The 16,261-nt window shown below is 36.9% G+C and overlaps 2 protein-coding genes across 5 annotated transcripts in view; one reads left to right on the forward strand and one right to left on the reverse strand.

Annotated features, from left to right (window-relative positions):
• Positions 1–7,351, forward strand: part of LOC107581542 (retinoic acid receptor RXR-beta-B) — a 14,166-nt gene extending 6,815 nt beyond the window's left edge. For all 4 annotated transcript variants that reach the window (XM_016267119.1, XM_016267117.1, XM_016267118.1 and 1 more), the window contains exons 6-11: positions 1,075–1,204; positions 1,598–1,730; positions 1,811–1,852; positions 1,989–2,080; positions 3,452–3,557; positions 5,695–7,351. In XM_016267119.1, the coding sequence (XP_016122605.1) occupies positions 1,075–1,204; positions 1,598–1,730; positions 1,811–1,852; positions 1,989–2,080; positions 3,452–3,557; positions 5,695–5,833 (642 nt within the window). In that variant the 3' untranslated portion in view covers positions 5,834–7,351. The remainder of the gene's footprint in view (positions 1–1,074; positions 1,205–1,597; positions 1,731–1,810; positions 1,853–1,988; positions 2,081–3,451; positions 3,558–5,694) is intronic.
• Positions 7,352–10,083: 2,732 nt separating this feature from the next.
• The window catches only part of LOC107581616 (FH1/FH2 domain-containing protein 3-like), a 191,749-nt gene continuing 185,571 nt past the window's right edge, over positions 10,084–16,261 (reverse strand). The window contains exons 23-27 of the mRNA XM_016267244.1: positions 15,787–15,977; positions 15,283–15,475; positions 12,892–13,072; positions 12,615–12,776; positions 10,084–11,521 (exon numbers count right to left, since the gene is read on the reverse strand). Of these exons, the coding sequence (XP_016122730.1) occupies positions 11,439–11,521; positions 12,615–12,776; positions 12,892–13,072; positions 15,283–15,475; positions 15,787–15,977 (810 nt within the window). The 3' untranslated portion in view covers positions 10,084–11,438. The remainder of the gene's footprint in view (positions 11,522–12,614; positions 12,777–12,891; positions 13,073–15,282; positions 15,476–15,786; positions 15,978–16,261) is intronic.

Consider the following 16,261-nt stretch of genomic DNA (forward strand, 5'->3'; position numbering starts at 1 on the left):
ATAGTAAAATTATTTCAAAATGTTACTGTTTTTGCTGTATTTTGGATCAAATAAATGCAGGCTTGGTGAGCAGAAGAGAATTCTTTAAAAAAACATAACAAATCTTACTGTTCAAAAACTTTTGACTGGTATGTTAGCCTATAGTTTGAAGTAAAAAATATTAATATTAATAAGGAGAGTCTGAGATTTATTTGACAGTGATTTCACATTTCTTGTTTGTATGAAGGCTAAATACCAATAAAAGGTGAACATTTATTTATTTGCACCATTTTTTTCCCTAAAATATGATATAGTTTTATAGGAGTAGGTTTCATAGAGTTGGCAAATTAATTTTTCATAAGTTTGTAGGTACAGACATCTTTTGTGGCCGTTCTTGGCCATTTTTATGAGGCTTTTTTAATAGTGTTCATATCGATATCGGAATTATATCGTATCGACCGAAATTAAGAAATATATCGTGATATAAATTTTGGCCATATCGTCCAACCCTACTTTAACATCACAACTCGCATAACAAATGGAATACTCTGAGTCAGATACACAAATGAATATATTTTGATGTCACTACCAGAGTATAACCTGATTTTTAACATGCTTTACTTGCATTACCGGGTTATTGATTTGCATGATAATCTGGTACAATGGGTTATTTCAGAAAGCTAATATTTGGAAGTTATCAGAATATTGGCATTCATGTAAACATGCTAATTGTCAGCAGTTGCCTTGAAATGGAAGTTGCAGAGGTTGGTTAAAAGGTTGTAAGCAATTATTTTGCAAAGTTATGCCAAGCATTGATTGCTGCCAACTGTTGCCTGGCAAAGTCAGTTTACTGTTGGGTGAAACACAGCCCTTATTTAAAGCTCTTTAAATGCTGGTATTCCCAGAGCTGGTGTAGAGATTAGGATCTTTTGAATTCTCAGTGTTTGGAGTTGAATATCCCCACAGACAGATTGACAAAGAATAAAGCACTGACGTTTATCAGTTCACAAATTCTCTTTATGTTGTCCAGAAGTGCCAGAGGCATTTGCTCTTAACTCTCTCCTCCACTGACTCTGTGACTTCTCTGTTCTCCAGCCCAATGATCCAGTCACTAACATCTGTCAGGCTGCAGACAAACAGCTGTTCACGCTGGTGGAGTGGGCCAAGAGAATCCCTCACTTCTCTGAGCTGCCCCTGGATGACCAAGTCATTCTGCTCAGGGCTGGTACGAGCACCTGACATTCTCACACTCATTTTGCTGCTGTCTGTTTGGGTACTGAAGGTTTAATCTCTTGTCAGCCTTGTTTAGTGGCCTTGCTAATCAAAATAGAGTTATCTAAAATATATGTATATATCAAAGTATTCAGCATTCTGAAGAGGAATAGAGGATGTATACACAGGTTGTGTTTTTCCTTTAAAAAAAACAGCTAGATGGAGTACAGTTGAATAGAAAAGAACCGATAAGTGTCTTAAAATGCAACACTCATGGCACAAGACACTAAAGTAAAACCACAACAATGTGATTCAGTGGCCAAAACATTTTTTTTAAATAAAATTGAAAATGTATAAATGTACATGAAAAGCATTTTACTATATGATTGTGATATTTTTATAACAGGATGGAATGAGCTCTTAATCGCTGCCTTCTCTCATCGCTCCATCAGCGTGAAGGATGAGATTCTGTTGGCCACAGGTCTACATGTGCCCAGAGAGAGCACTCACAACTTGGGCGTGGAGGCCTTTTTTGACAGGTCACACTGAACTCTATGTTTACAACTGTTTAATAATATAGTTATTTTAGAGGTTTAACATGTTCATAATTTCTGTACAGGGAAAGTGCACAGAGTGCAGAGGTTGGAGCCTTATTTGACAGGTAATATTTGGCTTTATTTGTGTTTACTTCATACCTGTGTGGATGTTATTTGGTATAGAAGCCCAATACTGTCGTTGGAGTGATTGAGACCTCATTTGCAGAATGGTTATTAGTCTTATTTTTTACACCTCTGCAGGGTGCTGACTGAGCTGGTCTGTAAGATGCGTGATATGCAAATGGACAAAACCGAACTTGGCTGTCTGCGTGCCATAGTTCTGTTTAACCCAGGTAAGCATATTTAAGATTGATTGTAATTTTTCAGTGGATAGTTTAAACTAAAAAAAAAGAAAGAAGATAATTTACTCACCCTTATGTTGTTCCAAACATGTTTGACTTGCTTTACTCTGTGTAAAACAAAAGGAAGATATTTTTTTAAAAGTTTTTTAATACAGTGAAAGTCACACAACAATGTGATTCAGTGGCCAAAACATTTTTTTTTAAATAAAATTGAAAATGTATAAATGTACATGAAAAGCATTTTACTATATGATTGTGATATTTTTATAACAGGATGGAATGAGCTCTTAATCGCTGCCTTCTCTCATCGCTCCATCAGCGTGAAGGATGAGATTCTGTTGGCCACAGGTCTACATGTGCCCAGAGAGAGCACTCACAACTTGGGCGTGGAGGCCTTTTTTGACAGGTCACACTGAACTCTATGTTTACAACTGTTTAATAATATAGTTATTTTAGAGGTTTAACATGTTCATAATTTCTGTACAGGGAAAGTGCACAGAGTGCAGAGGTTGGAGCCTTATTTGACAGGTAATATTTGGCTTTATTTGTGCTTACTTCATACCTGTGTGGATGTTATTTGGTATAGAAGCCCAATACTGTCGTTGGAGTGATTGAGACCTCATTTGCAGAATGGTTATTAGTCTTATTTTTTACACCTCTGCAGGGTGCTGACTGAGCTGGTCTGTAAGATGCGTGATATGCAAATGGACAAAACCGAACTTGGCTGTCTGCGTGCCATAGTTCTGTTTAACCCAGGTAAGCATATTTAAGATTGATTGTAATTTTTCAGTGGATAGTTTAAACTAAAAAAAAAAGAAAGAAGATAATTTACTCATCCTTATGTTGTTCCAAACATGTTTGACTTGCTTTACTCTGTGTAAAACAAAAGGAAGATATTTTTTTAAATGTTTTTTAATACAGTGAAAGTCAGTGGGGTCCAATGTTGTTTTGGCCCCAACTGAAATTCATTGTATGCATAAAAAAAAGGTTAAACAGTTTTATTATCAAGTAAAGGTCATTAACAATTTAGGTAAAACCAGACTGGCACATCAAAATATTGGCCTATTACTTTGAACTCACTGTGTATGTAAACACTTTCACTAGCATTTCGGTAGCATATATGTTATACTCTCCTTTGACATCAAAGAATGGTGTATGTTTGTGCAAAATTTTTCTCATTTTGTCTCTCATAGTTGAGGTATACCTATGATGAAAATTACAGGCCTCTCTCATCTTTTTAAGTGGGAGAACTTGCACAATTGGTGGCTGACTAAATACTTATTTTCCCCACTGTATGTTATACTCTCCTTTGACATCAAAGAATGGTGTATGTTTGTGCAAAATTTTTCCATTGTTTCTTAGATGCCAAAGGTCTGACTAGCAGCAGTGAGGTGGAGCTTCTCAGAGAGAAAGTGTACGCATCCCTGGAGGCCTATTGCAAACAGAAATACCCAGATCAGCAGGGGAGGTGAGTATTTTCGTACAGAAATGAATTCCCTAAAAACCTACATAGTATTTCAGTTCAGTTTTATTCGCCCAGCTTTCGCAATCCAGTTTAAGCAGATGCTGAAATTTATATTGTGCATACAAATAAATTATGCTATCGGGCAAGATTCATTCTTTGTCCACTGTCTCGCTGACCCTCAGAATTAATCTTGTGTTGTGACTTTAAGGCTACGTTTACACGACAACGATGTAGTCAAAAACGGAAAAGTTTTTCCCCTTGCGTTTTTAAAAAGTTTCACGTATTCACGACAACGTTTTCAAAACGATTCGCGTTTACACATATCTGCGAAAACTGACAAAAATGCTGTATTACGTATGCCAGGCCAGTAGTTGGTGCTGTCAGCTTGTTAGTAAACAGTACCTGTAGGGAATTGACGATTATATGATGTATATGATCTCCGCTGTTGGTTGTAATATTGAAGTAAATCCACACTTTGCCGAAGAAGCGTTAGCAAACTCTTTAGCAGCAACAACAGTACCATATACTCTGCCATTGTTGTGTATGTTTGTTCACGCTTGCCTTTAAAATTGACCCGTACTGCTAGGGTTGCCACCTTCAGTGAGGCAAAATAAGGGAGGCATAAAGTTCTTTCTTCTGTTGAACACAAAAGAAGATAGACTACTTTGAAGAATGTGGGTAAGGGTAACTAAACAGCTGCTGGTCCCCAGTAACTTCCATAGTAGGGAAAACATATAGGCTACTATCGGAGTCATTGGGGACCAGAAACTGCTTGGTTAACCACATTCTTCAAAGTATCTTCTTTTATGTTCAACAGAAGTAAGAAAATATTACAGGTTTGGAACAACTTGTGGATCTGTAAACAATGACAGAATTTGAATTTTTGGGTGAACACCGTGAGCAACTGAAATGCTTCTCTGCAAACTGCCAGCCCTACATCTGGAGAGCCTCTTGTGTTCAAAGGGCGGACCGGGCGGATGTGAGGCACGCAGGTTTACCGCACGCTGCGTTACGTGTGAAAGAGCCTTACTTGCCACCTTCAGTGAGGCAAAATAAGGGAGGCATAAAGTTCTTTCTTCTGTTGAACACAAAAGAAGATAGACTACTTTGAAGAATGTGGGTAAGGGTAACTAAACAGCTGCTGGTCCCCAGTAACTTCCATAGTGGGGAAAACATATAGGCTACTATCGGAGTCATTGGGGACCAGAAACTGCTTGGTTAACCACATTCTTCAAAGTATCTTCTTTTATGTTCAACAGAAGTAAGAAAATATTACAGGTTTGGAACAACTTGTGGATCTGTAAACAATGACAGAATTTAAATTTTTGGGTGAACACCGTGAGCAACTGAAATGCTTCTCTGCAAACTGCCAGCCCTACATCTGGAGAGCCTCTTGTGTTCAAAGGGCGGACCGGGCGGATGTGAGGCACGCAGGTTTACCGCACGCTGCGTTACGTGTGAAAGAGCCTTATCGGCGCGCGTTCTGGAGACTCTGTCGCAATAGAAACAAAGACGCCAAAATGCAATCACGCGCAAATGAGCTTCTCTAATACTTCTTATGAAATTTATTTCATTATAATTGCTATTAGTATTATCCACCCTGCAAAATCCTTGGCCTTTGTAAAATATGGGACAAATCGCGTCCTGTATCGATTTGATAAGGGACACATTATTTTGCATGCCGTATTATTCGCATGGCAACCCTACGTACTGCGCATGTCTACATACCTAACACGTACTACGCATGCGCATGACGTCACCGTTTTCAAAGATTCCCGTTTTGGGTGTTTACACGGAAACGACAACGGTGCCGTTTTTAAAAACTTGCACTTTGAAACCCGTTTTCAAAAATATGCGTTTTCAATCCCCAAAACGCCGTTGTCATGTAAACGAACAGTCAAAACGCATAAAAAGTATCCCGTTTTTGGATGAAAACATTGTGTAAACGGCCGCTAAATAAATCTACTACACGTAAATTATCTCTTTTCTGATTTACTGACATTTTTGTATGTGAAATCCTCAAGCGTAGTTCACAGTCATTCATAGAAGTCATAAGCAGTCATGTTACTGTCACATATAGTTGTGAGTATGGGAGGTGCCAAAAGAAAAGAAAAAAAAAAATCGGCTCGCTTGCTTCCAGGTTTGCCAAGCTTCTCCTCCGACTTCCTGCATTGCGTTCCATTGGCCTTAAGTGTCTGGAGCACCTTTTCTTCTTTAAACTGATTGGAGACACCCCCATTGACACTTTCCTAATGGAGATGCTGGAGTCGCCCCACTAGCTGCATCAGAGGAAGATTGTGAAACAGGGTTTTTCTACCCTAGGTCCTGGAGATAACTGTGACTGCACTTTTTCTTCCCAGGGGAATTACAGCGATTGGTCAGCCTCTGGTCTGGGGGTATTTTTTTTAGTTCAGATATTTCTTGTCTTTCTCTCTTAAGTGCATCATAGAGTCTAGAGACCCAAAACTTGCCATGAAAAATTGTTGGTGCTACATTTCAACAGTAAGCTAATTCTTCTATATATATATATATATAAAACAAGTTTAAAACTTAAAGTTTTTAAGTATAGAAGCTCCAGTTACCTGACTGGTTTAAATAAGTGGGGTTTACGTTTTGTTTGAAGCATTTGAGGCTTTTAAAACACTGTGGATGATAAGCTTTAATCGTATGTAAGTGTGCTTCATCATCTCTTAAGTTAAGAGTGCTTTCTTCCTAATTTATTTTGCCCCGACCTGTAAGGACTGGTCAAGTGGGCGGATAAATTAATGAATTAATTCGGTATTATAGATTTAAATTGACATTTACTTTGCTAGTGTGAGAAATCTGGCAAAGAAATCTATATGCAATGAAGCTTGAAATGATGCAAAACAGAAAAGACTAGATGTATAATCTCCAAAAAATGTACGTGATATTGTGCAATGTTAAGCCTAAATCCAGAGGTGGATGTGAGGGAAATGCAAGCACTCTTTTTATTATCTCACTCACTCATGATTTTATCACATCATGAGTGCCTAAACGACATATGCTTGATATGTTTTTTATTTTTTTACGTTTGCAGAAAAAAGGACAAACAAAAATATGAATTTCTGTTTATGTCATCAGCAGTTATTGTACGAAGCAGGTCGATTTCCTTTCATTCTTTTTGTTTTGCCTGAAGTGTCCTAGGCTGAAATTGTCTTAAACCTGCATTGGTTTTACTAGTTAACTGTCAGTTAATAATACACTCTCTTCTCTTATCACATATCAGGTAACTGTATAAGAGTGATAATTCCTTAAGTAAACTGCACTATACACACAAAAAATGTCATTCCTATTTTTTTGTGACCATTGTCAGATTTAAAAAAAAATTACTTTTGGTGCTTCGGAATCGACATTTGATATTACAGCCCTAAAAAGTGCACATGTAAAACTGCAAAAAGAAGTACAGCTATCTTCAGCTTTATAGAGATACTAAATCAGAGCAGTATGAAAGTTCATTGGTGTGGACTTGCTGTTTGTATTTGGAAAACCTTCCAACTTGAAATTTCTACAATTAATTTCTTCTAGTACTGTGCTGACCTTATTGTTCAGGGACATTGTGTAGCTATTTTGTAGACCTAGACAGGCTAGGAATCGATATATATTCTCTTGCTTTTATCACTTTCTTTAGTTTGTAGTTGGCATACAACTTGCAGAAAAGACATAGTTTGCATTGGATTTTACCATGAATCCTAGACTTTGGATTTTGTCTTTTATTTCCTTTCTGTGATCTGACCTTATTTGGTTTTCGTTTCTTTTTGACCTACCATTGATAATTTTATTTTTTTATTTTTTTTGCTTTTCCATGGCATCTTTCTGTCCTTGCTGAAAAAGTTATGGGGACAAATGCAAGCTAATTTTTGCCATAGATATATCTAACAAACAAACACACAAGGTTGTTTTTGTATGGTCTTGTACAACCAACATCTTTACTGCATTAGGCATGTTACATGTCTGTTGTTGCACTAAAATTGTCATACAATTATGATTGTAATGAGATTCCATCAGTTTCGATGTTGTCACAGCTCGTTTTAGAGGAGCTCTGTGACACTGCAAAAGAACCATCTGCTGTACATGACCCTAAATAAAGGTGGTGATATGTCTAACAACTCTGTTCTTGGAGAGTTTGTGTGTGAATTGCATGCGCTATACTTTTCAATTGATTTTTTTTTCTTCCCGGTAATCTCACAGTGTGACTTTGTATCTCACATTGTGACTTTATATTTTAAAAAATGCTACTTTATTTTCATAATTGTGAATCTGACTTAATCTGATAAAGTGACTATACCTCCCAACTGTGATTGCAACTATACCTCTCAAATTGTAACTTTCTTTTTTTTGTGTAATTGGAACTTTACATCTCTCGGTAGGCGTGTTTCCATTACAGATTTGCGCAAAACTTTGGCGATGTTTTCTAAATGTCGATAAAAAAGTATTGCGAAATGACGGCTTTCCATTAACCAATGTTATGCGACTAAAACGTAACCTTTTGCCTCTCTCGATAAGTCATGGCAATGGATTTTGGTGGGATATTGATGGATTTTGGCTATATTTATTTATGCAAAATATATGCCACCTCATGCAAGCGTAAAAACTGTTTTGCAATATATGGGCGTTTTTGCTAAATTGACGAGTTTCCATTAGGTGTATTTTCAATAAGGGTAATGGAAACGTGCCTAATATTACTTATACCTCACAAATGAGACTGCATCTTTATATCCCCAAATGTGACTAAACTTTTCAATTGGAATTTATTTTTCTTTTAATTGCGACCCACAGTGTGAGTTTGTATCTTACACAGACTTTATATCAAACTTGTGAATTGTTTTTAATTCTTGTAAATTGTAAAGTTGGAATTACAGGAAACATTACATCTCACACTGTTTTGTATTTCGCAATGTGACTTTGTCAAGAAATTGCAGTATTTAATTGCGACTTAACAGATGTTGTGACTTTATATCACCCAATGTGTCTCACAGTTACAACTTATATCTCCCAGCTGTGCCTTTATATCATATAACGTGACATCATTTAAAATGTTTCTCACATTTACTTGAGCAAACAGACTTAGATTTGTGGTCAGTGTATCTAGTAATTTTGTTTTACATAACAATTTGGTTCAATAGAATCATGTTTTCAACTGAAAACAATTACACTGTTACCAAGAAAGAAACAGTCCAACTCTGTTCTGGATGTTGCTGTAAAAGCGTTTTATTGCAAAGTACAGAAAATGCTTTTCCTTTTGGAATTTAGAAATCAAATTTTCACATTCTCGATCACATTTTATGCAAAACCAACAAGCAATGGGTGAAACTCTGTATGTGAGTGCAATAATATCAAAGGCCATTTGAGCAGGGCTGATGGGTGCATGACAATGTTTCAAGTCTGTGCTGCGTAAACACATGAAACAAAAGCTACGTTCACAGGGTATCGAGACGTCACAGGCTCCATCCACTTAGCCACAAAATAATGACATCGCCTGCTGGCACATTTGTTATTGTTTGAACCATGCATGGTTTATTTTCTCTTAAATTAGGATTTTCACAGAATAACACTGCTTTTGACCTATGATACACTATACTATACAAAATACAAACAAAACATGAACACAACAAAAAATACAAATAAAAACGTTTGTGACATTTACACAATTTTACAGCATCTGTCTCATGTTTAGCCTCTACATCAAGGTTCTACTTTACATGTATCTAATCTCTTATCCACATAATACTCAGAATAAAAATCTGAGGGAAAGAGGTGAAAAAAAGTCTATAATACTAAATTTTCCAATTCCTTTCGAAATTGCATGCTACACATGATAAGGTGCTGAGTGGTACTTCTATCATTGACAATGGATTTGTATCTGGTAATTTGTAAAATAAAATAAAAAAAAAACTAAAAACCCTGGTTGATTGGTACCACATTGAGGGGAAAAAATGAAAAGGCTGTGTTCACAGGTTTTTTTTTTTTTTTTTTGAAATCTTGCTAATATTGTGTAATTTAATTTCTCCAAACCGATATGAACAATGTGGTTCTGTAAAAAATATTCAGTATTTTGAAGAATCGTCATGCAGCTCTTTTCCATACATCCATGTACTTTGACCAATTGTTAAAGCGGTCATATGATGCGATTTCGATTTAGCACGTCAGCTGTCTTAACCGCGACTTGTGTACTGCATCATCACTGTGTCTGTCACACGATTGTTGCCCTTTTGGCTTGAACTGATGGTAAAACTAACGACATTATTAACTGTCTTGATATTTACATTGAAAGCTGAAGCTCGCGATTATGGTAAGGGGCGTTACATTTCCGACGCGTGGTTTTGGTGTTCGGCCAATCACAATGCACTGGGTCAGCTGGCCAATCAGAGCAGACTGCGCTTGTCAAAGGAGGGGGCTTTGTTGAAAACGGCGTGTTTGAGAGAGGCGGGGCATAGAGGACCTACAATAATGTACAGTATTTGAAAAATAATGTGTTTTTTGAACATTAAAGCATGTCAACATATTCTGTTACACCAAATACACAAAATAATGATCTTCAAAATAGCATCATATGACCCCTTTAAGAAAAAGCACCAAAAACAGTAGTCCATATGATTTGTGGGCTATAATTTGAAGTCACATGACACATTAAGTTTTTATTCACTGATCACTAGAAAGTTAACTTTTAACTCACAACTTGATCAAAATATCCAATTTATATCCAAATTATCCAGATGGGTTTAGAATAATGTAGAGGAAATAATGACAAAATTGTACATTTTTGGGTCAACTATATCCTTTGAAATGCCCTAAAATCTGAATGTTTCTCTCTTCCTTCCTTCCTTTCCTGACTAAATAATCAGATTCTCACAAAAACACATTTCTTCAAGGCACTCATTTGATAATGCCATCATTTAAAAAAACAAAACAAAAAAAATATGGATAGAAGTTCTTTCATTTAAATAGACAATTGTCTAATTTTGCAAGTTATGAAATGAATGTATTACTATAGAGATTATGTATGAGGAAATGACAGCTGGAGGGAAAAAGAGAAAGAAGACTTTCTAGTTTGTTCTCATCTGTGTGCAAAGTAATTTGATCATCTTTATCCAAGCTAAACAGGTTTTGATCACAAAAGGAGACTTCAGGGTACAGCAGAAATTAAAGAAAAGCTTTTAAGATTTTATTTCTCCCTAACATAAGAAGCCCTGCTTCACCAGAGAAACCAGAGAAGAATCGCTGCTGATTTACATGAGATAGGAATGCTAAAGGTGCTACTATTCAATACCTTCTTAATTCAACAAAACAGCCAGTACAAACAAAAATAGTGGGAGGGCATCCAGTCATCTTTAAACACAGTTCTTTAGGATCATTCCGAAGGCCACAGCGGTAAGAGAAGGACATTGGTCTCTGTACTGGAGAACTGGACAATCAGCATTCTACAGGCTCTCTCTCTCTCTCTCTGTGTGTGTGTGTGTGCATGTGCATGTGCGTGCGCGCGTCTATAAATGTTGTGCATCAGGACATTGTGCTTGTTCTCTTTCAAAAATGCAATAAGACGGATGTTTGGGATATCATCAACAGTCTGCAGGAACAGTGAACATGCACCTGAGTAGTTTCAATGATCCTCTTGGGACAAAATGCATAAGCTAGTAAATGTTGTAAGGTCTGACTACACGTTCCAGGATAAGTAGAGTATAATGGGTTAGTGATTATAATCCCTTTCACCTGTGAGAATACAAATTGTCCACGGCAATAACCGTTTTAAAACACAAACCCAGAAACATGCACCTGCTCCAGATTCAAGCAAACTCAAGTTACAGTGACCTGGTCCAGCTCATTTGTGTTTATATGTGTGGGCCGAGACTCTGAGCGGCTGCTGTCTCACACTTGCATCTCAGAGCTGCTGGCCAATCCCAGCGCCTGCGCCTCCTCTGGCGTAAGACCATTCTTCAGTGTTCTTCTTACTGTAGAGAAGAAAAAAGGGAATGAATGAGAGAGCGAAGCGCTGTTGAGAAAACTCATGATACAAACATATTACAGACAGATGAGATACAGAATTGTAAATATTTAAACTCCCTATTATTATTATTTAAAATTATAGTAAACACTATTCAAGCTAATACCATAATATCAATAAATCACCATTATCAATTTTTAAAACAAGGATGATTTAAAAAAATGTATCTGGAAAAAAAAAAGTAATTTAATGTGTAAAAAAATGTTCATTTTAAATGTAATTATTGCTTAAAATTTAATTAAAACAGATCTAAATAGGTTTTAAACCGTAATTATTTACAAAACATTCAAGAAAATGATTCATTACACTAGCATATATTATACACTCGTTTTTTTATTTTTATTCTTTTATTCAGCAAGGATGCATTAAATTGATCAAAAGTGACAGTGAAGACATTTATAATGTTACAAAAGATCAATTCTGTTCTTTTAACATTTCTATTTACCAAAGAATCTTGAAAAAAGGGTCACCGTTTCCACAAAAATATTAAGCACAATAACTGTTTTCAACACTGATAATAAGAAGAAATGTTTCTTAAGCACCAAATCAGCATATCACAATGATTTCTGAAGGATCATGTGACACTGAAGACTGGCATAATGGCTGCTGAAAATTCAGCTTTGCCATCACAGGAATAAAACACATTTTAAAATATAATAAATTAGAAAACAGTTATTTTAAGTTGTAATAACATTTCACAATATTTCCATTTTACATCTTTTTCAAAAACTACATTTGTTTCCTGCCTGAGGCCAAGAAATGAAAGTAGTTTGATGCTACACTCCAAACACCCCCTAATCCAAAGCAAGGCAGACAGTTAAATTGAGTTTCAAAAGTGACAAATCCATCTCTGAAGGGCACTTTGGAGTGAGTACAATCATGGCTGTCATATTTAAATATTGGCTCAGCAAGAGGACGCAGAAGTGTGTTCCAAAGAACAGTTTTTGGTCCCCTATACCCTTCATCCCTTCAAAACTCTTGAGGGTAAACTCATAGGGATGAGCCTTTCAGTACGAGTTGTGTGGTTCTCGCAGACTCACAGGATTTGCGGTTGGCTCTGGAGCGTCTCCTCTCGCGGGGCTGTGTGCGCTGACTGGGGACCTGAGTGGCTGATTTCACAATCCGTTCCATGATCTCATCCGCTGTATCATTTGTGCAATTAGAAGTGTCTTCATTTGCAGCAGACAAAAGTGCCGTATGGCCTGGAAACGAGACACAAGGAGAGAACTGGTTTCAATTGTTTTTTTGTTTTTGTTTCGACTTCAGACCTTTAAGGTCAAATCAGCATTATCTGTAGCTCTAAAGATATGAATATACCTCGAGTGGCTCGAGTGCGTGTGCGGAGGCCGGGGAGTACAGAGGATGGACTATCGCCGCTCTGCAGGCTGGTACGAAGTACAGCAGTCATCTGCTCATGTTCAGCTGCGTTCTCCGTGTAGCCCAGACCCTGCGGCTGACACTCCTGACCCTCCAGAGGAGTTCCTGCAAACTTCCCACTCTGAGGAGAGAAATAATAAAGAAATCAATTCATCATAGAGAAATAAAAAATTACACTCAGTGGAAGTAGTTGCATTTATATCCTTGTTTTGTTTGGTTGTACCAAACATTACTGGTTTCCATACTTTCGGTGTTTAGATTCACTTCAGACAAATAATATAAATATGATTCCAATATATGATTAACAGTAATCTCACCATACTCAAATACAAAAAATACACATCACCCCAAAACATGTCTATTCATACTGGTTTAGTAAATGATTCACACACAAGTCGCTTAATAATGCATCAAGACTCAAGTGAAAACTGTATTGACGTGGCATTTAATTCAGAGTTGATTTTAAAATAGCTTCACATCTGCATCAGCTTTGTTCAACATCATGTTACGTCTACAGTAGTTTAACATGCTCTTATCTTCTGTTCAAATCCACATGGGGAACCACAATAGTTGCATACGATAAGAAACAATAAGAATATTGATCCCTGAGTCCTCTAGATACAGTACAAACTTGCATATGCTCTGGAAATATATGCTAGACATTACAGGAAAAAAAACCGTGAAACCCGTCCATGCACAAGCGCAGAAAAGCACACAGATACACGCATACCTCATCATCCTCTTCCTCATCACTCTACAGAGAAGAAATGAAAGAAGTCACATGGCAGAAAAGATGAGCAGGAAATGTTGGGTTGAAAAATGTTTTTGGTATTTGGTTTGGCACTTCAGGACTCATAAAGGTTTCAAAACACATTCCAAAATGTACTACCCTGAACATTCTAGAGCACTTGAGGCAACTCTTTAGGGTTTTTATTTTATTTATTTTTTTTAAACCTGTCAAGAATATGCCCAGGTCATATAGTACCCTGGTGGTTAAAATGTGATATTTTGGGGATAAAATGTGACCTAGATGTTTTTGCTGGTTTAAATATTTTTTTTTTTTACAAAATTATATTCAAAATTATCATAAAAACAATATTTTAACAAGAATCACCTAAAAAATGGAAATGACAAAAATGTATTACAATAATGAGAATTTAGGGGGCATATTTGCCCCCTAACTGCCAATAAACAATGTCACAATGCAAAACTATTAATTTACTTTAACTCTTTTGCTTGTGCTATAAAATGACCTATGCACATTTTAGTGAGATTCACCATATTATTACTTGGGCTTATTGTTTTGCAGCACCATGTGTAACTGAACGTCCTCCTCTACCTCAGCTCTACCTCTACAGAGCTTACATTCACCACTCCTACAGGGATTTTCACACAGAGATTGAATTAGACACCCCTCTTAGACTGAGGAAGACCTCTGCCAAGCATAACATGCCATGAAGGGCTATCCTGGCTATGACATCCCCCATGAGAGGCATTAAATTGGCCTCCTGGAGTAACAAATACCCAGGGCAAGTCCAGAGCTGCAAAACCCATGACAATAGACTGCTTGGTTTACAATGTTTTATTAATGTAATGCAAGTGGCGAGCGTGTTTTGTGGCTATTCTGAGCACCTTGGGGCAGACTAAAGAAAATGGAACATACACACGATAAGAATCAGTCTTCATTGGTCTCAAGTGTGAATGAGACACTGGAAGCATCTGAATGTATAATGACTCCCTCTTGTGGTGCAAAGATGAAGCACATAAATTAAGCACCTGAGCAGTCTGAGAGAAATAAGAGGGGGAAAAAAGCACAAAAGAGCTGAGGGTTCCTTTCTGTGCATGAATTACGGGACAAAAAAGTTCCGACAATAAAAACGTTTTTTTTTTTTTTTTTAATCTGAGATTTGCTATTTGAGTCAAACTTTTGAGACCCCAAACAAAGAAGATGTTAGTTGAAGCAGGAGAATAAAGGCATAGTTATTTTACATCCCATTTTCTTTTAATCATCTGGTTTTTGAATAATCCACTTGTCATCTGTTGTGTCAATGGCGTTATTAGCAGAAATATATTTAATCAGGAGAAGATGCAATGGAATATGTTCATCTAAATGGTGCTGAAAAAGTTTAAAAAGGATTGTTCCCGGAAATTAACAACATTTTTAAAGTTTTTATTAATGTAAAACTGATTTATACAACTTAAAAAGTTACAAATGCATTTTATAGATCAACATCAATCTAGATTAATAACAAAGGCTGTAAAAATGACTGGTTTCCAACATTCTTCAAAATATCTTCATTCGGGTTCAACAGAAGAAAGACATTCACTCACCTCTGTGATCATTTTGCCCCGTGTCTTGTTCCTCTCGCGGTGATTGGCTCGTTTCTGTTTCTGCTGTAGCACTCGCTCTCTGGTGGTGCGGTACTCAAGTGCAAATTCACTCAGAATCTTACTGAAGCGGTGGATGCTCACCTCTCGTATCGAGTATGGTGGGTGGCCCAGGAACAGCAGGAATGAGTGAAACCTGTAGATCAGACACACAGGGACCTCACTTTAACTGATCTTCAGACATCTCTACGACACCTTGGTTCAGACAGAGCAAAAAGATGCTGATGTTTTTGGCGTATACACCGTCAGAACCACAAAAAACTAAATTCAATCCACATTTTTGCAAACCACATTCAAATGTGTTTTTAATAAAAAACAGATAAAAAAAAATGTCAGTCTGAAATATTAGATCAGTTTTCAAGCCTTTTTCATTCCCACAGATTAGATTTGAAAAACAAATCGGATGTGTGCAAACAGCGTTAATGTGTTCAACTATTTTTAAGGCACCTGTTTATGATGCGGCGATGCACAATTTTAAGGATGATAATTCTTTCGGCACAGTCTTTAAGGAAGTCCGACATGCGCTGCTTGAGGGCTGGTCTCATTTCGTGTTTGGCAATGACCTTCAGGTGGTCCCAGGATGCTTTGCAGCGGCGTTCCATCTGACATAGGTTTTCTTGCAGCTGGTCGAAGTCAACCTGAAGAAGACGGGACAACCAGTGATCAACAAAGCCATCTCATGATTGGTCCGTTCACTTCAAAAGCAATGCTTCACTTTTAGCAACAACTCATGGAATTGTGAAGCCTTGATTTCTTCCTTTGTACATGGCACACTGTCATTGTTTGTACATTGGGTTGCAAAACTTCTGAGACGATATTGAATATCGGGAATTTAAATCTAATTTAAATCTGGAACGAAACAGAACGTTTTAGTGCTTGAAATATTTAAAACAAAGAAATGTTATAAAGACAAAATAATATT

The sequence above is a fragment of the Sinocyclocheilus grahami genome, unplaced genomic scaffold, assembly GCF_001515645.1.
Source record: "Sinocyclocheilus grahami isolate Dianchi unplaced genomic scaffold, SAMN03320097.WGS_v1.1 scaffold36.1, whole genome shotgun sequence".
NCBI classification, from domain to species: Eukaryota; Metazoa; Chordata; class Actinopteri; order Cypriniformes; family Cyprinidae; genus Sinocyclocheilus; species Sinocyclocheilus grahami.